Consider the following 23,310-nt stretch of genomic DNA (forward strand, 5'->3'; position numbering starts at 1 on the left):
CTTCCCCAGACCCACCTCCAAAACTCACTATCCCAGACCTCAGACCTGCCTGTCCCCCACCACCTGCAGCCTCGGGTCTAGCACTTCCTCATTTCTTCATTTCCTTCTTTTCTAAGACGCCTCCCAACTGGACTCCCCCTGTGGCTTCCCTGGGCGTGGAGGACGTGCAGCTGCATGAGGCTCACTGCTGGCTGGGCTCCTCCATCCCTCTGCTCCTCATAAAAGAGGCCCCAAGAGCTCTCCTGCTCCCTCTGCTGCCTACTGAGGACACAGGGAGAAGACGGTCATCTGCAAACTAGGAAGTGAATCTGCTGGTGCCTTGATCTTGGACTTCCCAGCTTCCAGAACGGTGAGAAATAAATTTCTGTTGTTCATAAGCTACCTCAGTGTATGGCGTATTTGTTATAGCAGCCTGAAGAAACACTTGGAGACATCTGCTCTCTACCCAGGGCTGCTTCCACCATGGGGGCTTTGCACATGCTATTCCCACTCCTGGATGCTGTTCCCCACATCCCCTCCTTCTCACTCCCTAAGGGATTCCTTGATCATCCCATTAAAAAGTTGCTTCTGCAGCCAGGCCCAGTAGCTCACACCTGTAATCCCAGCACTTTGGAAGGCCAAGGCGGTGGATCACCTGAGGTCAGGAGTTTGTGACCAGCCTGGCCAACATGGTGAAATGCTGTCTCTACTAAAAATACAAAAAGTTAGCTGGGCATGGTGCCATGCACCCGTAATCCCAGCTACACGGGAGTCTGAGACAGGAGAATCACTTGAACCCGGGAGGCGGAGGTTGCAGAGAGCCGAGATAGCGCCACTGCACTCCAGCCTGGGCAACAAGAGCAAAACTCCGTCTCAAAAAAAAAAATGTTTCCCCATCTCATTTCTGGCCCTTATTTTTCTTTGCAGCATTCCCACCACCTGTAGTTGATATATTTTCTTGATGGATTCTGCCTGTCGTCTGTTTCCCCAACTACAGTGAGAGTCCTGGGATGGTGGTGGGGGCAGGATTTTTGTCTGTTTTATTCACTGCTGTGTCTGTAGTTCATAGTACCAGGTATACAACAGGAACTTCATAAAGGCTGCAGAGGAAATGAATGAGTCTTTCCTTATAGGTTCATAGAGATCTATAATTTCATTTTCAAACTCTGTGGCACACCAGGATGGATGAACTGTTATTGATGTACCCAATCCTTTAAGAGTTATTTCCTTTTTTTTTTCCTTCTTTTTGAGGCAGAGTATCACTCTGCACTCTGTCACCCCAGGCTGGAGTGCAGTGACACAATTTCGGCTCACTGCAACCTCTGCCTCTCAGACTCAAGTGATCCTCCTGCTTTAGCCTCCCGAGTAGCTGGAACTACAAGGACGTGCCACCACTCCCAGCTAATTTGTGTGTGTGTGTGTGTATGTGTGTGTGTGTATATATATATATATATATATTTTTTTTTTTTTTTTTTTGGTAGAGATGGGGTTTCACCATGTTGCCCAGGCTAGTCTTGAACTCCTGGACTCAAGCAATTCTCCTACCTTGGCCTCCCAAAGTGCTGGGATTACAGGCATGACTCACTGTGCCTGGCCCTTTTTTTTTTTTTTTTTTCATGTAACAAACAATGCTGCAATGAATCATTTTGAGCTTGGAGCATCTTTTTGCCTTCTCTCGCTCTTTTTTTTTTTTTTTTTTACAAAGTCTCATTCTGTCACCAGGCTAGAGTGCTGTGGCACGATCTTGGCTCACTGCAACCTCCAGCTCCCTGGTTCAAGTGATTCTCCTGCCTCAGCCTCCCAAGGAGCTGGGATTACAAGTACATGCCACCATGCCCAGCTAATTTTTTGTATTTTTGGTAAAGACAGGGTTTCACAATGTTGGCCAGGATGGTCTCAATCTCCTGACCTTGTGATCTGCCCACCTCAGCTTCCCAAAGTGCTGGGATTACAGGCATGAGCCACCGCGCCTGGCCCAGCCATTTATTTTAAATTATTTTTTAGAGATGGGGTCTTGCTCTGCTGCATAGACTGGAGTGGAGTGGCACAATCACGGCTCACTGCAGTCATAACCTTCTGGGTTCAAGGGATCCTCCCACCTCAGCCTCTGAAGTAGCTGGAACTACAGGCTGAAGCCACCATGCCCAGCTAATTTTTAATTATTAATATCATTATTATTATTGAGACGGAGTCTCGCTGTAATGCCCAAGCTGGAGTGCTGTGGCACGATCTCGGCTCATTACAACCTCCGCCTCCTGGGTTCAAGCGATTCTCCTGCCTTAGCCTCCCGAGTAGCTGGGATTACAACCACGTGCCACCAACCATGCCCAGCTAATTTTTGTATTTTTAGTGGAGATGGGGTTTCACCATGTCGACCAGGCTGGTCTCGAACTCCTGACCTTGTGATCTGCCCACCTTGGCCTCCCAAAGTGCTGGGATTACAGGCGTGAGCCACCATGCCTGGGCTGAGCCACGTTTTTTTTTTTAATTCGTTGGTCAGTTCACACTGCAAACATGCAAATATTCAGGCAGGGATTCCCAGAAGTGAACTTGCTGTGTCAGCAGACACATGAGTTTATCATTCTGGTGGCCTGTGTCAGGGTGCCCTCCACCAATGCTACACCATGGATGTACCCCACAGCCTGGCTGGCACAGAATGTCATTGCACTGTTGGATTTTTGCCAGTTTGATTGGTGAAGACAAACAGTTTGTAATTTGCAGTTTTCTTATTAAGCATGAACTTTTTTTTTTTTTTGAGACAGGTCTCACTCTGTTGCCCAGGCTGGAATGGAGTGAACTGATCTCAGCTCACCGCAGCCTCCGCCTCCTGGGTTCAAACGATTCTCCTGCCTCAGCCTCCCCAGTAGGTGGGTCTACAGGCACATACCACTACACCTGGCTAATTTTTGTATTTTTTAAAGTAGAGATGTTGTTTCACCATGATGGCCAGGCTGGTCTCGAACTCCTGGGCTCAAGCGATCTGTTCACTTCAGCCTCCCAAAGTGTTGGGATTACAGGCGTGAGTCACTGCACCTGGCAAGAATGAGCATCTCTGGACATGTTGAAGAGCAGTTTCCAGCATTTTCTTCAATGTCTTGGTTCAAAGCCTTTGACCATTTCTCGGAGTTTGGTGATGGGAAGGACAGAGGCTGAGGAGAGGGGAAAACGTGGGGGAGTGGACTCCCCCCCTCCCAGATCCTGGAGAAGCCTCTGTGCATTTGACAGCTGTGGACATGGTGGCACACACAGTTAAGGTGGCACAGTGAGTCAGGGGCTGGCATAGGTTGGAACCTGGTCTGACAGCAGGTTCAGGTGAGACCTTCTCCCAGGCCACCCCTCCTCAGTATCACTTTTGTCACTACTACCCCTCCAGTCTGCCTCAGGCCCTCATCTGCTTCTGGAACCTCAGCCTCCTCCCCACGTTGCCCACCCCAGACACCAGGCTCACTCCAGAGGGACTTCTTGAGCCAGTGCCCCTCTGCCCACACACCTGCCTTGGCTCCACATGGACCTCTTCCCCTGCCACCAATTTCTTCTATCCTCTCCATTCCTTTTTTTTTTTTTTTTTTTTTTTTTTTTTTGAGACGGAGTCTTGCTCTGCCACCCAGGCTGGAGTGCAGTGGCCGGCTCTCAGCTCACTGCAAGCTCCGCCTCCCGGGTTCATGCCATTCTCCTGTCTCAGCCTCCCGAGTAGCTGGGACTACAGGCGCCCGCCTCGTCGCCCGGCTAGTTTTTTGTATTTTTTAGTAGAGACGGGGTTTCACCGTATTAGCCAGGATGGTCTCGATCTCCTGACCTCGTGATCCGCCCATCTCGGCCTCCCAAAGTGCTGGGATTACAGGCTTGAGCCACCGCGCCCGGCCTCCACTCCTAACCATGCTATCGCAGCCAGCTACATTTTCTCAAGCTGCTGGGAGCCCTCTTCACTGTCCCCTCCAGCACAGAGGTGCCATTGTGCAAGAACACAGTGGGAGGGGCTTGGAGGAGCTTGGAGAGCCAATTATAGGTTTGAGGAATCTTGGTGAACTCCTACTCATGTGTTGAAGCCCCATCTGTAATGCCTCCTCCTCCAGGAAGCCTTCCAGGACCCTGTCTTTCCCTCTGGACCTTCCTTGACTGCATGGGACTATGAGTGTCTATGTCCAACTCTGTCCTCTCTTAAGATAGCTCCTTGAGGACCTGGTCAGGGCTGAGGCCTCTTGGGGGCCCAGCGTGGGTGATGTTTGTTGAATGAATAAATGACTGCATGAGCTGGGAGCCAACTGAGCTGAGATCGAGAAGCGAATTGATGAGGTGGCTGTCGGTTGGGGTGCTAATAGAGGACATGAAGTCACTGGGTTCTAGCAAGAGGGAAGCGGGACCCTGGGCCACCCCTCCCCCTTGCCCTCCATCCACCTCTCATAAGAACCTTGAGGCCCTGCAAGGGGGCGGATCTCTGTCTTCATTCTTCCCCTCTGCACTCCACCCAGATACCAGTTCCTCTTCCCCGAGTCGCTGGGTGCAGAGCCAGAGGAACGCCGGCGACCCCAGCAGCGCTGCGGAGGGTGCTGGCCGTTGCGGCCCCCGTGTCCAGGTGGGCCAGGACGCAGCCTCTGGGCGCCGTCGCTTTTCCAGCACCACCGAGGCAAAAGCGTGGCAGTAGGACCCAAAAGGTAGGACTGAGGCTCTAGAACTTGCACCTGTGCAGGGACTGCAAATCAGACCTGGGAGGACCCTCTCAGCAGCCCCCACTCCACCCTATCCCAGGACTTCCCAGGACCCGCGGTTCTGGGAGATACTAGGAGCGGGATCAAGGGGCAGGGCCGTTTCCGAGGAAACCACTTATTTGCATAGGGTCCCGTCCTGGCCAACGAGGGCGCCCCAAATGTTCAGGACGTAGAAGAAGGGGTTAACTGGGCCGGGTCTCTTCCTCACCTTTGAAGCCCGCTAGGCACCGGGGTTACCTACCCATTTCCCAGAAGGGGAGACTGAGGCAGCCCAGCAGCCAAAGGAGGCAACCAGACTGGGGCTGCGTTGTATCATTTCAGAAGCGGCTTGAACTGGTCTAAGGTATAATCATAAACACTAGCGGTGGAGGCAAGGGCGACCACAGGGCTGAGGTCAGGGCTAGGATTCCGGTGTCTCTATGTAGGTTGCTTGAATGGGGGGCACCCTGGCATGGACGCTGCTGTTGCCGCTGCTGCTGCAGGAGTCAGACAGCCAGGAACCGTCATGCACCATGCCCTCCACGGATGTGGACTGGAACACGGAGTTCAGTGCCACGTGCCTGAATTTCAGTGGCCGTGGCCTGAGCCTGCCCCTCAACCAGTCTCTGCGGGCCAGCAACGTGCTTCTCCTTGATCTGTCTGGGAATGGCCTGCGAGAGCTTCCAGTGACCTTCTTTGCCCACCTGCAGAAGCTTGAGGTCCTGAACGTGCTACACAACCCGCTATCCCGTGTGGATGGGGCGCTGGCTGCCCGCTGTGACCTTGACCTGAGGGCTGACTGCAGCTGTGCCCTGGAGTCCTGGCACGAGGTCCGGCGAGACAACTGCTCTGGCCAGAAGCCTCTGCTCTGCTGGGACACAACCAGCTTCCAGCACAACCTCTCTGCCTTCCTGGAGGTCAGCTGCGCCCCCGGCCTGGCCCCTGCAACCATTGGGGCAGTGGCAGTCAGTGGGTGCCTGCTTCTCGGACTTGCCATCGCTGGCCCCGTGCTGGCCTGGAGACTCTGGCGATGCCGAGGAGCCAGGAGCCGGGACCTGGACAAGCCCTGGCCTGCTCAGGATAGGCCCAAACCCAGTTTAGGATTGCAACCACGGTATGGCAGCCGGAGCACCCCCAAGCCCCAAGTGGTCACGCCACCCCGCCCCTCCACTCCTGACTATGAGAACATGTTTGTGGGCCAGCCAGCAGCTGAGCACCAGTGGGCTGAACAAGGGTAAGTAACCCATAGAGACACCTGTCAAAGTGGTGAATAGTAAGGCTGCACACCCAGATGGCCGGTGTTCAAATCCCAGCTCTGCTGCTTGCAGGCTGTGGGATCTTAGGTGAGTAGCTTTACTTCTCTGAGCCTCAGTCTCCTCACCTATAAAATGGGTAGAAGACTGGACGTGGTGGCTCACACCTGTAACCCTAGCACTTTGGGAGGCCAAGGCAGGCAGATCACTTGAAGTCAGGAGTTCAAGACCAGCCCGGCCAACACGGTGAAACCTCGTCTGTACTAAAAATACAAAAATTAGCCGGGTATGGTGGCAGGCGCCTGTGGTCCCAGCTACTCAGGAGGCTGAGGCAAGAGAATCGCTTGGACCTGGGAGTCAGAGGTTGCAGTGAGCCGAGTTCGTGCCATTGTACTTCAGCCTGGGTGACAGAGTGAGACTCAATCTCAAAAATAAAATCAGTAAAATAAAGTAAAACGAGGGAGAACTACAGCCCCCATCACAGTGTGTTGGGGGTAAGAATTAAATGAGTTCCCATATATGGGACAAGCTTCCCCCTCATGACCTGTAAACCCAGTTTCTGGCGGCCAAGGATGAGGAGACAGGAGGCAACTGCTTGAATGGAGTTGGTGCTCTGCGGTGGCGGTCAGCAGCATAGGCCCAGGTCCCATGTGACCCAAGGCTGTCTCTGAACCTCCATTTCTGCCTCCATAGAATGGGGACAGCCCTCCTTTTCCCCATGACACACATGAGATGCTAAGGAGGTGCCCTGCAAAGTCCCATCACCACTAGATGACCTTTTTTTTTTTTTTTTGAGATGGTCTCATTCTGTTGCACAGGCTGGAATGCAGTGGTGCGATCACAGATCAGTGCAGCCTCAAACTCCTGGCCTCAAGTGATCCTCCTGCCTCAGTCTCCAGAGTAGCTGGGACCACAGGCACCTGCCACCACACCCAAATAATTTTTGTATTTTTCGTAGAGATGGGGGTCTTGCTATGTTTCTCAGGCTGGTCTCAAACTCTTGGCCTCAAGTGATCCTCATGTCTCAGCCTCCCAAAGTGCTGGGATTATGGGTGTGAGCCACCGCTGCCAGCTTCTAGATGATTTTGCTGGGCTTAGACAAATGAGTTGAACTTTTCTAGGTTGGGGTAGGGTGCGGTGGCTCATGCCTGTAATCCCAGCACTTTTTGAGGCCCAGGTGGTCAGTGGTCAGGACCTCAAGACCAGCCTGACCAACATGGTGAAACTCAGTCTCTACTAAAAAATACAAAAATTAGGCTGGGCACGGTGGCTCATGCCTGTAACCCCAGCATTTTGGGAAGCTGAGGCGGGAGGATCACGAGGTCAGGAGTTCGAGACCAGCCTGGCCAATATGGTGAAACCCTGTCTCTACTAAAAATACAAAAATTAGCTGGGCATGGTGATGGGTACCTGTAATCCCAGCTACTTGGGAGGCTGAGGCAGTAAGAATCACTTGAACCCAGGAGGTGGAGGTTGCAGTGAGCCCAGATTGCACTACTATACTCCAGCCTGGGTGACAGAGTGATACTCCATCTCAAAAAAAAAAAAAAAAAAAGAAAAGAAAAACTTTTCTAGGTTGGAAAAGGGAGTGGAGGGAATTTCAAGGGGCAGGACCCTCAGGGGCAGAGACCCAGAGGCGGGAAAGAACAGAGAATTTGCTGTGAATGGTTTTTGAGAAGGGATGACTTGAAAGCTGAAGCCTGAGGGGAACAGGGAGGACCAGGCAGGAAGGGGCCACGGCCACAGCTGTTTGGGCAGCAGAGTCCATGCCAGGAGGTGGGGAGGCTATCGGAAGACTGTCGGTGAGAAAGAAGAAAATATGCAAAGCAGATGTAAACATGGCTCAAAAGCAGAAATGATCTGAGGCAGGGTGTTGAAGACACTGGACTCACAAAAGCAGCTTGTGCTCTGATATTCACCGTGGCCTCCCTATCCCCGAGGCTTCCGGATTCGCCTCCTTTATGTACCTGGCCTCCAGAAACACTGTGTTTAGAATTGACTGTGTCGTTTCTACCCTGCATCTTATAGTTACAGACATGGAGGCTCTGGGAGGCAGGAAAATGACTTATCCAAGATCACATAGCCAGTCAAAAAAGGCAGGACAGAAACCCTGCGTCCCAGTCCTGTTCATTCCCCCACAACCCCTTAGGTGTTGGTGGGCAATTCATACTAGCGTATAATTGACTGATAGATGCTATATACTCAAAGTGGCCCTTTTGCCTTTTTTTTTTCTTTTCTTTTCTTTTTCGCTCTGTCGCCCAGACTAGAGTGCAATGGCACGATCTTGGCTCACTGCAACCTTCACCTCCCGGGTTCAAGCAACTCTCTTGCACCCTGTCTCAGCCTCCTGAGTAGCTGGGATTACAGGCGCCTGCCACCGTGCGCGGCTAATTTTAGTAGAGACGGGGTTTTGCCATGTTGGCCAGGCTGGTCTCGAACTCCTGACCTCAGGTGATCTGCCCATCTTGGCCTCCCAAAGTGCTTGGATTATAGGCGTGAGTCACCGCACCTGGCCCAGTGGCCCTTTTTACAGGAGTAGCTGGGTTGGAATTAGAATGTTCAGGAGGCAGGAAAGTTCTCTGGGGGTCTTGCTGGCCTTAACAAATATTCCTAAGTAGCTCCCTGCTCCTTGGCCAATTCTATAGATGCAGAAACTGAGGCTCAGAGACTTGCTTTTATATATGAGGGCCACAAAGTCAGTTGCTTCGGTGGGGAAAATATTTCCCATCGAAAGGAGGAGACAGTGTGGGTGCAGCCACTTGTGTGCATGTGACTGATGTGGCCAGAGCTTCCGATTTTTCAAGAGGAAACAAAAATTTAGATTTTAATGTAATAATGAACAGCTACCTCAATTTTTGTTTTTTTGAGACAGAGTCTCCCTCTGTCACCCAGGCTGCAGTACAGTGGCCCGGTCACGGCTCACTGCAGTCTCGACCTCCCAGGCTCAAGCGATCCTCCCACCTCAGCCTCCCGAGTAGCTGGGCCTCCAGGCGCATGTCACCACGCCCGAATAATTTTTTTATTTTTGTAGAGATGGGATCTCACCATGCTGCCCAGGATGGCCCAGTGGCCCTGGCCTCAAGCAGATCAAACTGCTGACCTCAGGCAGATCTTCTGCCTTGGCCTCCCAAAGTGCTGGGATTACAGGCGTGAGTCACCATGCCTGGCCGCTATCTCATTTTTAAGGAAGGAAAAAGGGTTCAGGGTCCTCAGACCACAGCGTTCCACCCACAGGACCTTCCCTAAATCACTCCCCTCCCACTCCTCAGAGAGAGGTGGGGCTGGCTGGGAATCAGAACTACCCTATGCCACAGTTTTCCCATATGTAAATATTTGGGGTGGATTGAGCCACGCTGAAGCTTTCCTCTTTTTTTTTTTAATCTTCTGAGAGAGAGTCTCGCTGTGTCTCCCAGGCTGGAGTGCAATGGCATGATCTCAGCTCACTGCAACCTTTACCTCCTGGGTTGAAGCGATTCTCCTGCCTCAGCCTCCCAAGTAGCTAGGACTACAGGCATGTGCCACCATGCCTAGCTGATTTTTGTATTTTAGTAGAGACGGAGTTTCATCATGTTGCCCAGGCTGGTCTTGAACTCCTGACCTCTGGTGATCTACCCACCTCAGCCTCCCAAAGTGCTCGATTACAGGCGTGAGCCAGAGTACCTAGCCCACTTGGAACTTTCTCAAAGCTCATGTGCCTGTCCCCTGAGTCCTCCCCCTCCCTCACTTACCCCTGGTCTGTGTGTCCCCCCAGGGCTCACCCTTCAGAGGACAATGACTTTTACATGAACTACAAGGACATCGACCTGGCCTCCCAGCCTGTCTACTGTAACCTGCAGACACTGGGCCAGGCCGCAATGGATGAAGAGGAGTACGTGATCCCTGGGCGCTGAGCCTAAGATGTCCCAACCTCCACCCAGACCCCCTTCAATCCCTGCTGGGTGACTCAGGGCATCCTAACTCCTCCCAGGCCTCAGTTTCCCCATCTGAAGAATGGGGACAGGAAAGGATCCTTGAGGCCCCAGGAAGCTCTGCCGCCCCCTCCCTGTCCCCTATGCCGCTCCTCAGCCCGCTCGGCTCCTAGGGGGAGAAGAGGAGAGACCCCCAACAAGGAGACAGGAGAGTCACTGTGTGAATCCTGTCGTCACCCTCCTGTGGATGTACAGGCAGTGCTCAATAAATGCTTTGAGGCTGATGAGGCTCAGGGTGAGTAGGTTCCTCAAGGTGGGGATTTCTGAGTTCTAAGACCAAGTCTCCATCTGAGACTCCCAAATTGCTCCCCACCTCCCATCCCTGTTTTGTTTTGTTTTTGTTTTTGTTTTTGTTTTGTTTGTTAGTTTGTTTTTGAGACCGAATCTCACTCTGTCACCCAGGCTGGAGTGCAGTGGTGTGATCTCGGCTCACTGCAACCTCCGCCTCCCGGGTTCAAGTGATTCTCCTGCCTCAGCCTCCCAAGTAACTGGGATTACAGGCGCCTGCCACCACACCCAGCTAATTTTTGTATTTTTAATAGAGACAGGGTTTCGCCATGTTGGCTAGGCTGGTCTCGAACTCCTGACCTCAAGTGATCTGCTCACCTCGGCCTCCCGAAGTGCTGGGATTATAGGCGTGGCCACCGTGCCCAACCACATTCCTCCCTTCTGCCCCTCTCAGGGCCCCTTCCCAGGTTCCTCATCTCCAGGTTCGGCCCCCAGTGCAGCCCACACCACCCCCAAAATAAAAATGTATATATATTGCTTTAGCTCTAATATTCTGAGAAAATCCTTCAAGACCCTGGTGCAATGCCGCCTCCTCTGAGAAGCTGTCCCTGGTTTCTACTCAGGCAGAGTTAATGACTCACAGACATCTGTATTTCAAGAGTTTTTTCAGGCTCATGACTCAGCTGGGTTTCCTATCAGCTGGTCCCTGCCCAATCCTCCAGTCTGGAGGAGATAGAACTAGAGACAAGTACCCTCAGTCCTAGGAGATCAAGCCTGGGCCAAAGGGAAGAATGGGGACACAGTCCCCACATGGAGACAATTGAGTGAGTTTGAATAAGGCTGCATATAAGAGGGGAATCTGCAGTGGGTTTTGAAGGATGCATAGGAGTTTGAGAATTGGAGAGGAAAGGGCATGCTGGGTGGGTGGACCAACTTCTGCAAGAGCCTGGAGAGGCACAGAAAAGGCACAGGCCCAGCACTGTACCTTGCAAAGACAACAGCTGTTATTTGGGGAAAGACTCAGTGATGCCATCTGCTCTCTTTTGGTATTGAGTTTAATTTTGAAGCCTCCTAGGCGCCCATTTTCACCAGCTTTGCTGTGACTGAAGTGAGCCTGCTCCCGTCGCAGGGTCTTTGCACTTGCTGTTTGCATTTACTTTCAATGTCCACCCTCAACTACTCGCTCCCTGACTGCTTTTCTTCCTCCAGGTTTCAGCTCAAATGGGACCTCCCCAGGGAGGCCTCCCCATCCAACTATCTAGATCACCTCTGCCTCCATTCACTAATGAGCTGATGGATTGAATCCCCAGCACAAATCTTACTGCAATCAACTACTTTCTTAGGATTTACTCATTTGTCCCCTTCACTCAACCGAGCTCCACAAAGTGGGGTGATTCTTGTGTGTCTTCTTACTGCTGTGTCCCGGGCCTGGCATAAAGTGGGCACTCACTGAATACGTTAAGGGGAACCTGCAGTCATTCAGGTTGGCCTGTGGGTGGTGGCATTCCCAGCAGATACACTTCACTGCTGGAAGTGGGTACTCTGTCCTGGAAGACACCCATCGCCATTCCTCTCAGAGATTCAGGGTGGGCAGGCAGTTTGGTGTGGGGAGGGGGCTGGACTCAGCACACCTCAGAATTCCAAGATCCTAAACAGGAATTATATATAACCTGGGAGACGTGGTGTGCATGAAAATATTCTTCACAACTTATTTGTTCCTCCCTGCTCTTTATATATGAAAGAATGAGGTGTCACTAACATGGAAGTGCCACAAACAGGAGGGGTGATGGGATTCACCACTCAGGTTGAGGACAGTGCCACAAAACAAAGCGCTTGGTGGCAGATAGACTTGCCTCTGAGCTGCCTGTGTTTGGAAAGGTGACTCCCAACTTGGGAGAGAAAACAGAATGGTGATAGAGACAGAGACAGAGACAGATACCTCTGCCTCAGCCCCCAAAGAGAGAAGTTTTGAGGAATGAGGCAAGATGGAGGGAAGCTGAGACTTAAAAGGGTATGAAGTCTCAGCTGTTTCTGAAACAGAAACACCAGCCTGGGCAACCTGGCGAAACTCAGTCTCTACAAAAAAACAAAAATTAGCTGGGCATAGTGGCATGCGCCTGTAGTCCTAGCTACTCAGGTGGCTGAGGTGGGAGGATCGATTGAGCCCATGTGGTTGAGGCTGCAGTGAGCTGTGATTGTGCCACTGCACTCTGGCCTGGGCAACAGAATGAGACCCCATCTCGAAAAAGTAAAAATAAAAAGGAAACAGAAACAGGGAGATAGAGAAATGGAGACAGAGAGTCAGGAATGGCCGAGGCTGCCCTTGGAGCCCACAGGTGTCGCAAGCACCTTCCAATGGCCTGGCATCTCCAAATACACCTTGCTACTCATTCCTTGAGCCTTTCCACTCACCCCCTCCAAGGTCTCCTGGAGAAACTGAAGCCACGGAGAGGAGGATCTTCTCAAGGTCACCTTCCCTTATCCTGGACACCACAGGGAGCGGTTCAGACAGCTTTATTTTTATCACCAGAGTTTTAAATAAATACACAGTTCCATCAGGCCAGCCCCCCAGTTCCCAGAAAGGTCAACCCAATAAATTAATAATAAATAACAGATACATAAATACAGCCGTTTGGGCAGGAATCGGGTGTCTCAGGACCCTTGAGCCCATTCCACAGGCCAGGACAACTGAGGTCACATCCCCTGCGCAGGTACACAGTCTAAGGACCAGGGCTGCTCATACGCAGTGGCAGTCTTTGGCTAACACGTCGTCATAGGTCTGGAGTGACACCCCGGTGTCGGTCTTTTGAATGAGCACCATAGGATTATAGCTGGCGGGCACGCAGCAGGGCGCTGGCACCGTGTCGGGCTTCAGGCGGTGCAGGCTTGTCTTGATCTGCGCGTGCATGTTGGCCTCCCGGAACTGGCTCGGACACGCGCCGATGCACATGGTCACTTGCACCTCCCATGGCGACAGCACCCAATCGGCCCAGCCCAGGTCTTCCAGCGATGCGCGGACAGTGTGCAGACGGCAGCAGCGCCCGGGCCCGAGCGGACAGTGGTCCCCGTTGCGCGCACGCGCTCTGCGGCGCCCCCTGGCGGCTCGCGGCCGCAAGTGCAACTCCAGCTGGGGCCGTGCGGACGAAGACTTGACCAGCAGTTGGTCCGACTGCGACGGCGGCGGCGACAGTCGCAGGTGTAGCGCGGGCGCCTGGGGTCTTGCAAGCCTGAGCTGACGCCGCAGCGGTCGTGTCACGTCCCACGACCTTGACGCCGTCGGGGACAGCCGGAACAGAGCCCGGTGAATGCGGGAGGCCTCGGGGAGCCCCTCGGGCAGGACGGCCTGGGAGATACGCAGGTGCAGGTGGCCGCCAGATCCCAGCCGCACTGTGGGAAGACAGATAAGGAAGCTGGTCACCCACAGGCCTACGGTTTTCCAGGAACGGGGGTGCCCATTTCCCCTAACACACCAAGCTGGATCTCACCACGGCGCTGGCGCCTTTGCACAAGTTTATTCCCCTACCAAGAGCATTTCTCCGGCCGGGCGCTGTGGCTCACGCCTGTAATCTCAACACTTTGGGAGGCCGAAGCGGGCCGATCACTTGAGGTCAGGAGTTCAGGACCAGCCTGGCCAATATGGTGAAACGCCCACTTCTACTAAAAATACCAAAAAATTAGCCGGGCGTGGTGGCTGGCGCCTGTGATTCCAGCTACTCGGGAGGCTGAGGCAGGAGAATCGCTTGAATCGGGGCGGTGGAAGTTGCAGTGAGCCAAGATCGCGCCACTGCACTCCAGCCTGGGTAACAGAGAAGATTCCCTCTAAAAAAAAAAAAAAAAAAAAAAGGAGTATTTCTCCCCTGAATCTCAGCATGGCTGGCTCCTTCCAGGCTGCCTAAAATAGGAAGCACCCTATTTTATTTCCTTGTGTGTCATTCATATTCCCTGCTTAGAATCTCAGCTTGGCTGACACTGTGCCTGGCACACAATAGGTGCTTAGTAAATACCTGAAGGAATTAATGTATATCTGATATTCAGACAGACTAAGATTCCTACCATGGCTCTGCTTTTCTTCTGGCATTCAAAAACTTACTTGCTTCACTTATTTATTTATCATGGTCTTGCTGTTACCCAGGCTGGAGTGCATGGCTCAGTGCAGCCTCAGTCTCCTGGGTTCAAGTGATCCTCCCGCCTCAGCCTCCTGAATAACTGAGACTACAGGCACGCACTATCATGTCTGGCTATTTTCTTTTTTTTTTTTTTTTTTTTGAGGCGGAGTCTCGCTCTGTCGCCCGGACCGGAGTGCAGTGGCCGGATCTCAGCTCACTGCAAGCTCCGCCTCCCGGGTTTACGCCATTCTCCTGCCTCAGCCTCCCGAGTAGCTGGGACTACAGGCGCCCGCCACCTCGCCCGGCTAGTTTTTTTGTATTTTTAGTAGAGACGGGGTTTCACTATGTTAGCCAGGATGGTCTCGATCTCCTGACCTCGTGATCCGCCCGTCTTGGCCTCCCAAAGTGCTGGGATTACAGGCTTGAGCCACCGCGCCCGGCCATCTGGCTAATTTTTAAAAAAACTTTTTTGGTGCGGGACGCGGTGGCACAAGCCTGTAATCCCAGCACTTTGGGAGGCCGAGGCGGGTGGATCACGAGGTCAGGAGATCGAGACCATCCTGGCTAACCTGGTGAAACCCCGTCTCTACTAAAAAATACAAAAAATTAGCCAGGCGTGGTGGCGGATGCCTGTAGTCCCAGCTACTCCGGAGGCTGAGGCAGGAGAATGGCGTAAAACCTGGGAGGCAGAGCTTGAAGTGAGCTGAGATCTGGCCACTGCACTCCAACTCCAGCCTGGGCGACAGAGCGAGACTCTGTCTCCAAAAAAAAAAAAGACAACACTTTTTTGGTAGAGATGGGGTCTCGCTATATTGCCCAGGCTGCAATGTTCTGGCCTCAAGTGATGCTTCCACTTCAACCTCCCAAAGTACTGGGATTACAGGTGTAATCCCAAGAAATGAAGAGTACCAAACCCATCACATTGCAGACTACTGAGCCTCTAGGAATCACAGCCCCTCAGGCTGGTACAAGTGTTAGGGAGACTGGGGTTTGAGGGTGTCTTGGCCTAGTTGCCAGGCTTAGCAAGGGTGAGAGGTTTTCCTGGAGTCACACAGCACAGATGGGTCAGGGCAGGCTAAGAGTGTGCCCCCTGCCTGCCCCCTCCTGGGTCCCACTGCAGCCCAAACTTCATCTGGTGCCCTGCACCCCTGGAGCCTCAGTGCATTTACCCATGGAGGGCACAGAGATGGAGAAAATACTCTCCTCCCCTAACAAGTCACTTGTTGCATGTGACTTTAGCAGTGCCTTGACAAGCGATTGCATCAGATTCAGACCAGCTCCAACTGGTTCTGCCCATCACAAACCTCTATCCATGCACCACACCCCCATCCTTTCTCTTGGATCCTGGCCCCAGCCCAGGTCAGGGACCATGCCCACACCCCACACCCGACCCTGTCCCCAGGTTTCCCAGGTGCTGTGCACATTCAGGAGGGTCCCTGGCATCCCTGTGCCTCAGTTTCCCCATTTACAATTTGGGAACGGGTTATAACTTCCCACGTTGTGGGTGCAAATCAGGCATTCAGCTACCCCATCAGACCCAAGGGGGTCCAGGATGTTCTACCCAGGGCACAGACGGGGCAACTGAGGCTCAAAGGTAGGTCTGGGCTTTTCAAGACAAGAGGAATTCCTGGTTAGATATGGGGGCTGCTTGGGGTGGAAGGGGATCTCCAAGATTTCACTTACCTTCGGGTGTGAGTATCCGGAACTCAGGGGCCTGGATGAGGTTGGTGTTCGAATCTTCCCAGCTCTGGTTGGCCCGCAGCCTGGTCAGCAGGTCCTCGTAGCGTTTTCGCAACTCTCGGAATCTGGAGTCTTGGGAGTGCAAGTCTGAGGGTCCCGGGAAACTTGCGCGGCTCGGCTCGACCAGAGACAGGGCGCCCCCATGCGGCGGCCATAAGAGTACAAGCAACACCAAGAGCATCTGAGAGCCATTCAGTGTCTTGAGTTCTTCTTGCCCGGGCATGGCTGTGCTGGTTGCGGCTCTGAGCTGGGACTGACCAGATGCTGCCTGACCGGCCTTTATAGTCCCCGGACTTTGTCGGTCTCCGCTTGCTCAGTCCCGCGCTCCTCCCCCTGCCTGCAGAGTAAACACTCCAGTGACCACAGCTGGGCGGGGTCTGGGGGTGTATTTAGGGGGAGGATCTTTAGGTGGGGGCGCTCCTAGTAAAGCTAGGGCACGTTTCTGGGCCTCAGTATGAGGACACCATTCCAGCCTGGGAGTCTTTCTGAAGGAAAAAAGACATTGTTACTATGTGAAAAATTCCAGACAGGAATTTAAGAAGTGTCTGTCTGTGCCCATGGGATTTCCTCTCTTCTCTTTTTGGTTGGGGTCAAAGGCTAAAGACGGTGAAAAACAAAGGAAGCAGAGGAAAATGGGACAGATAGAGCCAGGAAGGGCAAACTTGATGTGTTATTCCTCTCTGTCATGCTTGTTTCCTCACCAGGAAAAAAGGGACTGAGACTCTCACTGGAGAGGTAGTCAACTGAGGGGTAAAGCACAGGGCCAGACACATAGGAAGCGCTTGATAAACTGGTTATTGCAGTTATTCATTCTCATCTGGAGAACTCCTACTCATTCTTCAAAACTCTGTGCAAAAAGCCCCTCTTCCAGGAAGTCTTCTCCAACATTATCTTTCCAAGCTAAGCAGGGTGCTCCCAAACCCCATCCTTTTGTCTGGCTCAGCGCTCACCTTGAAGCCATCCTCACTGGATTCATAATTCTGGGGGCCAGGCATGGTGGCTTATGTCAATAATCTCAGCACTTTGGGAGGCCGAGGTGGGTGGATTGCTTGAACCCAGGAGTTCGAGACAAGTCTGGGCAAGACGGCAATACCTCGTCTCTAAAAAAGAGAATTCTGGCCGGGCGCGGTGGCTCAAGCCTGTAATCCCAGCACTTTGGGAGGCCGAGACGGGCGGATCACGAGGTCAGGAGATCGAGACCATCCTGGCTAATACGGTGAAACCCTGTCTCTACTTAAAAATACAAAAAACTAGCCGGCGACGAGGCGGGCGCCTGTAGTCCCAGCTACTCGGGAGGCTGAGGCAGGAGAATGGCATAAACCCGGGAGGCGGAGCTTGCAGTGAGCTGAGATCCGGCCACTGTACTCCAGCCTGGGTGGCAGAGCAAGACTCCGTCTCAAAAAAAAAAAAAAAAAAAAAAAAGAGAATTCTGCACCGGGCACGGTGGCTCACACCTGTAATCCCAGCACTTTGGGTGGCTGAGGCATGCGGATCACCTGAGGTCAGGAGCTCTAGACTAGCCTGACCAACGTGGAGAAACCCCGTCTCTACTAAATATACAAAATTAGCCGGGCTTGGTGGCACATGCCTGTAATCCCAGTTAGTCGGGAGGCTGAGGCAAGAGAATTGCTTGAATCCGGGAGGCAGAGGTTGCGGTGAGCCGAGTTCTCACCATTGCACTTCAGCCTGGGCAACAAGAGCAAAACTCTGTCTCAAAAAAAAAAAAAATCTGGACAGAAATTTCATTATAATTAAGCATTAATCAGGCTGCACTTTGACCCCCTTCCTTGTGACTGCAAGTTGCTTGCAGCACCTGATACTGACTGTTTGCCATAGATGGGATTTCCGACCTTAGAATCATAAGACTTTTTTTTTTTTTTTTTTTTTTTGAGACAGAGTCTCGCTCTATGGCCCAGGCTGGAGTGCAGTGGCCGGATCTCAGCTCACTGCAAGCTCCGCCTCCCGGGTTTACGCCATTCTCCTGCCTCAGCCTCCCCAGCGGCTGGGACTACAGGCGCCCGCCACCTCGCCCGGCTAGTTTTTTGTATTTTTTAGTAGAGACGGGGTTTCACGGTGTTAGCCAGGATGGTCTCGATCTCCTGACCTCGTGATCCGCCCGTCTCGGCCTCCCAAAGTGCTGGGATTATAGGCTTGAGCCACCGCGCCTGGCCTCATAAGACTTTTTAAAATAATTACTTAAGATGTTTTTGAAATCCTGAATGCCAGCTTAACTGCTGACACCCACCAGTGTGAAGACCCCGCAGAGGAATGGAATTCGCATGAGAATAGTTTCTTACTGTCTATGAATTCACCTCCTGCACTCTCTCACCAAGCAATGACCTCCACACTTCAGCCCACTCCAAAACCCTTAAAAACTAAAACTCTAGCCCCAGGCCGGGTGCAGTGGCTCACGCCTGTAATCCCAGCACTTTGGGAGGCCAAGGTGGATGGATCACCTGAGGTCAGGAGTTCGAGACCAGCCTGACCAACACGATGAAACCCTGTCTCTACTAAAAAAAATTCAGAAATTAACCGGTCGTGGTGGCACACGCCTGTAATCCCAGCTGTTTGGGAGGCTGAGGCAGGAGAATCGTTTGAATTTAGGAGGCGGAGGTTGCAGTGAGCTGCGATCTCGCCATTGCACTCCAGCCTGGGAGATAGAGCAAGACTCCATCTTTTTTATTTATTTATTTATTTATTTTCGAGATGGAGTCTCACTCTGTCGCCCAAGCTGGAGTGCAGTGGCATGATCTCAGCTCACTGCAAGCTCCACCTCCCGGGTTCATGCCATTCTCCTGCCTCAGCCTCCTAAGTAGCTGGGACTACAGGTGCTTGCCACCATGCCAGCTTTTTTTTTTTTTTTTTTTTTTTTTGTATTTTTAGTAGAGATGGGGTTTCACCGTGTTAGCCAGGATGGTCTCAATCTCCTGACCTTGTGATCCACCCGCCTCGGCCTCCCAAAGTGCTGGGATTACAGGTGTGAGCCACCACATCCGGCTGACTCCATCTTAAAAAATATATAGGCCTCCCGAGTAGTTGGGATTACAGTCGTGCATCACCACACCTGGCTAATTTTTGTATTTTTAGTAGAGACAACGATTCACCATGTTGGCCTGGCTGGTCTCGAACTCTTGACCTCAAGTCATCTGTCAGCCTCTGTCTCCCAAAGTGTGGGGATTACAGGCATGAGCCACTGCACCCAGCCCCTTTTTTTTTTTTTTTTTTTTTCCCCCGAGACAGTCTCTAGCTCTGTCGCTCAGGCTGGAGTGCAGTGTCATGATCTTGACTCACTGCAACCTCCATCTCCTGGGTTCAATTGATTCTCCTGCCTCAGCCTCTCGAGTAGCTGGGATTACAGGTGCGCACCATCACGCCTGGCTGATTTTTGCATTTTTAGTAGAGATGGGGTTTCACCTTGTTGGCCAGGCTGATCTTGAACTGCTGACCTCAGATGGTCCACCCGCCTCAGTGTCCCAAAGTGCCGGGATTACAGGTGCGTGCCACCATGCCCGGGTAATTTTTGTATTTGATGTAGAGATGGGGTTTCACCCTGTCATGTTGACCAATCTGGTCTCGAACTCCTGACCTCGTTATCCACCTGCCTCGGCCTCCCAAAGTGCTGGGATCACAGGCATGAGCCACCGTGCCCGGTCCCAAACTAAGAACATCTTCAAAGAGAAAGAAAAGAGACGTAGGGGCTGTCCTGGGGGTGGAGGTCTCTGAGAGCTCCCCTGTGCTTTTGGACAAGGCTGGGGTCTGGGTCCTCCTGGCTCTCCTTGTCTAACTTGTGCTCTGAAGGTCCTGGTAGCATTTCTGCAACTCCTGGAACCTGGAGTCATCCAGATCAGAGTGCTTGTCCAAGGGTCCTAGGAACCCCAGAAGGTTCTCACTGGGCAGAGTCAGGGCGCCCCCCCAGGGTGCCCCCAACAACATCTGTAATATCAGCAGCATCTGAGAGCAACGCTGGGTCACGGTCCTGACCTGGGTATGGCTGTGCTAGTTGCTTTCTGAACCGCACTGACACTTTGGGTCTGGCTTTATAGCCTGCACGTTCCTACCCAGCTGTCCCCTACTACCCAGACCCTGCAAGCAGAGTAAACACTCCAGTGACCATGGCCAGGCCAGGTGTCAGGAATGCATTCTTGCAGAAGAACGCAAGAGGGGTGCCTCTCTGACCCTCTGTATCCTTTCCCAAGAAATAAGGACACCAGGCCGGGCGCGGTGGCTCACGCCTGTAATCTCAGCACTTTGGGAGGCCGAGGTGGATGGATGACGAGGTCAGGAGATCGAGACCATCCTGGCTAACACGGTGAAACCCCGCCTCTACTAAAAATACAAAAAAATTAGCTGGGCATGGTGATGGGCGCCTGTAATCCCAGCTACTTGGGAGACTGAGGCAGGAGAATGGCATGGACCTGAGAGGCGGAGCTTGTAGTGAGCCAAAATCGCGCCACTGCACTCCAGCCTGGGTGACAGAGTGAGACTCCGTCTCAAAAAAAAGAAAAAAGAAATAAGGAATAAGGACACCATTGCAGCCTGGTAGTACTTTTTATTTTTTCTTTTTTTTTTTTGAGACAGGGTCTCGCTCAGTTGCCCAGGCTGGAGTGCAGTGGTGCAGTCTTGGCTCACTGCAGCCTTGATCTCCCGGACTCAAGCAATCCTCCCACCTCAGCCTCCCAAGTAGCTGGGACTATAGGCATGTGCCACCACACTTGGCTATTTTTACAAAAAAATTTTTAGGCCGGGTGTGGTTCACGCCTATAATTCCCGCACTTTGGGAGGCCAAGGTGAGCAGATCACCTGAGGTCGGGAGATCGAGACCAGCCTGACCAACATGGAGAAACCCCGTCTCTTCTAAAAATGCAAAATTAGCCAGGCGTGGTGGCACATGCCTGTAATCCCAGCTACTCGGGAGGCTGAGGCAGGAGAATTGTTTGAACCCGGGAGGCAGAGGTTGCGGTGAGCCGAGATTGCACCATTGCACTCCAGCCTGGGCAACAAGAGCTAAACGCCATCTCAAAAAAAAAGTTTTTTAGAGATTGGGTCTCACTGTGTTGCCCAGGCTGGTCTCAAACACCTTGGCTCAAGGAAACCCGTTGCCTCTGCCTCCCAAAGAGCTGGGATTATAAGCATGAGCCCCCACACTCAGCCAAGCTGATAGTCTTTTTGGAGACCAAGGCTGCAGTGAGCTGTGAGTATGCCTCTGCACTCCAGCCTGAGCAACTGAGTGAGACCCTGTCTCAAAAAAAAAAAAGGACTACCAGGCTGGAATGTTGAGAAGTAGGACAGTAAGTAGTGTACTTTTTGTTTCTGTTTTTGTTGGTTTTAGAGACTGGGTTTGGCTCCGTTGCCCAGTCACTGCAGCCTCGACCTCCTGGGTTCAAGGGGTCCTGTCACCTTAGCCTCCTGAGTAGCTGGGACCAGAGGCGCGTGCCACCACAACTGGCTAATTTTATTTTTTGTAGAGATGGGGGTCTTGCTGTGTTGTACAAGCTGCTCTCGAACTCCTGAGCTCAAGCATCCTCCTTCCTTGGCTTCTCACAGTGCTGGGATCCTGTGATGGCATGAGTCACAGCATCCGGCCACTTGCCTGGCTGTACTTCCCCAAATTTTTAACCAATGACCTCATCATAGTCAGCCTCGTGGCCAAGCTAAGAGGAGAGATGGGGCAGATGTAGGCAGGTGGCCAGAGATGAGCAGGTCGGATCCTTTGTTCCTCTTGGACGCTTCCATGGGTCCCAGAGGTGGAGCCGGGATGGAAGTAAACAGAGCCAGAGCGCAGGGGCTGGAGGTCAGGCCAGTCCCTCCACCTGGCAGGGCCGCAGTCTCCCAAAACCTCCCCCGGCTGACTGCTGATACCTGATCTCAGCTATCGACACCTTTGTCAAACACAACGGCACGCAAGAGCACGAACCCACTTTTATCAATGGTTTCTTGTAATGTAAGGTAAACACAGTCATAGCAGGAGATTTGGAAGAGGCACAAAAGCGGATTATTTAAAAACTTCCTACAGGCCCCGAGGACAGGGAGAAATGCTGTCTCATGCTGGTGACTGTCCTCGAAGGACAGGATGTGCCTGTGCCATCTAGGGGGTTCCGCAGCCAGTCCAGGTTCTTTTTGTTTTCTGTTTTTGTTAGAATTTAGAGACGGGGGTCTCACTATGTTGCCCAGGCTGGTCTCAAAACGACTGAGTTCAAACGATCCTTCCGTCTTGGCCTCCCAAAGTGTTGGGATTATAAGCATGAGCCACTGTGCTCAGCTATGGGTTCACTCTTTTTTTTTTTTTTTTTTTTTTTTGAGGCGGAGTCTCGCTCTGTCGCCCGGACTGGAGTGCAGTGGCCGGATCTCAGCTCACTGCAAGCTCCGCCTCCCGGGTTTACGCCATTCTCCTGCCTCAGCCTCCCGAGTAGCTGGGACTACAGGCGCCCGCCACCTCACCGGCTAGTTTTTGTATTTTTAGTAGAGACGGGGTTTCACCGTGTTAGCCAGGATGGTCTCGATCTCCTGACCTCGTGATCCGCCCGTCTCGGCCTCCCAAAGTGCTGGGATTACAGGCTTGAGCCACCGCGCCCGGCGGGTTCACTCTTTTTATTTTTTTATTTTCGAGACAGAGTTTTATTCTTGTTGCCCAGGCTGGAATGCAGTGGTGTAATCTCGGCTCACTGCAGCCTCCCAGGTTCAAGTGATTCTCCTGCCTTGGCCTCCCAAGTAGCTGAAATTACACCACAATGCCCGGCTAATTATTTTTGTATTTTTAGTAGAGACAGGGTTTCGCTGTGTTGGCCAGGCTGGTCTTGAACTCCTGACCTCAGGTGATCCGCCCACCTCAGCCTCCCCAAGTGCTGGGATTACAGGCGTGAGCCACTGTGCCCAGTCACGAGTTCATTCTTAATTCAGGATGATCTCAGTACAAGATCCTTAGTTTAATTACATTTGCAAAGACCTTTTTTCCAAATAAGGTTGCAGATACTGAGCATTAGGACTTGGACATATCTTTTTTTTTTTTTTTTCTGAGACGGATTCTCGCTCTGTCACCCAGGCTGGAGTGCAGTGGTGCAATCTCGGCTCACTGCAGCCTCTGCCTCCGGGTTCCAGCAATTCTCCTGCCTCAGCCTCCTGGGTAGCTGGGATTACAGGTGCATACCACCATGCCCAGCTAATTTTTGTATTTTTATTAGAGACAGGGTTTCACCGTGTTGGCCAGGTTGGTCTCGAACTCCTGACCTCAGGTGATCTGCCTGCCTCAGCCTCCCAAAGCACTGGATTACAGGCATGAGGCACCTGGCCTAATCTTTATGCAGCCTGATGTGGTGGATAGATTATGTCCATTTCACAGATGACAAACTGAGGC

At 52.4% G+C, this 23,310-nt stretch overlaps 2 protein-coding genes across 2 annotated transcripts; one reads left to right on the plus strand and one right to left on the minus strand.

Moving 5' to 3' along the window:
- The first annotated feature begins 4,468 nt into the window (after positions 1-4,468).
- On the plus strand, positions 4,469-10,655 carry LRRC25 (leucine rich repeat containing 25). The gene is made up of 3 exons (XM_033195401.1): positions 4,469-4,631; positions 5,111-5,898; positions 9,669-10,655. The coding sequence occupies exons 2-3, from the start codon at positions 5,120-5,122 to the stop codon at positions 9,805-9,807; spliced, it is 918 nt and encodes a 305-aa protein (XP_033051292.1). The 5' UTR covers positions 4,469-4,631; positions 5,111-5,119; the 3' UTR covers positions 9,808-10,655.
- A 1,958-nt stretch (positions 10,656-12,613) lies between these two features.
- Positions 12,614-16,407, minus strand: GDF15 (growth differentiation factor 15). Its single transcript, XM_033195402.1, has 2 exons — positions 15,903-16,407; positions 12,614-13,500 (listed from the first exon to the last, which is right to left on the minus strand). Exons 1-2 carry the CDS (start codon positions 16,180-16,182, stop codon positions 12,851-12,853), a joined length of 930 nt encoding a protein of 309 aa, XP_033051293.1. The 5' UTR covers positions 16,183-16,407; the 3' UTR covers positions 12,614-12,850.
- Positions 16,408-23,310: the final 6,903 nt, after the last annotated feature.

This window comes from Trachypithecus francoisi, unplaced genomic scaffold, assembly GCF_009764315.1.
Source record: "Trachypithecus francoisi isolate TF-2019V2 unplaced genomic scaffold, Tfra_2.0 Lachesis_group5, whole genome shotgun sequence".
Lineage (NCBI taxonomy): Eukaryota > Metazoa > Chordata > Mammalia > Primates > Cercopithecidae > Trachypithecus > Trachypithecus francoisi.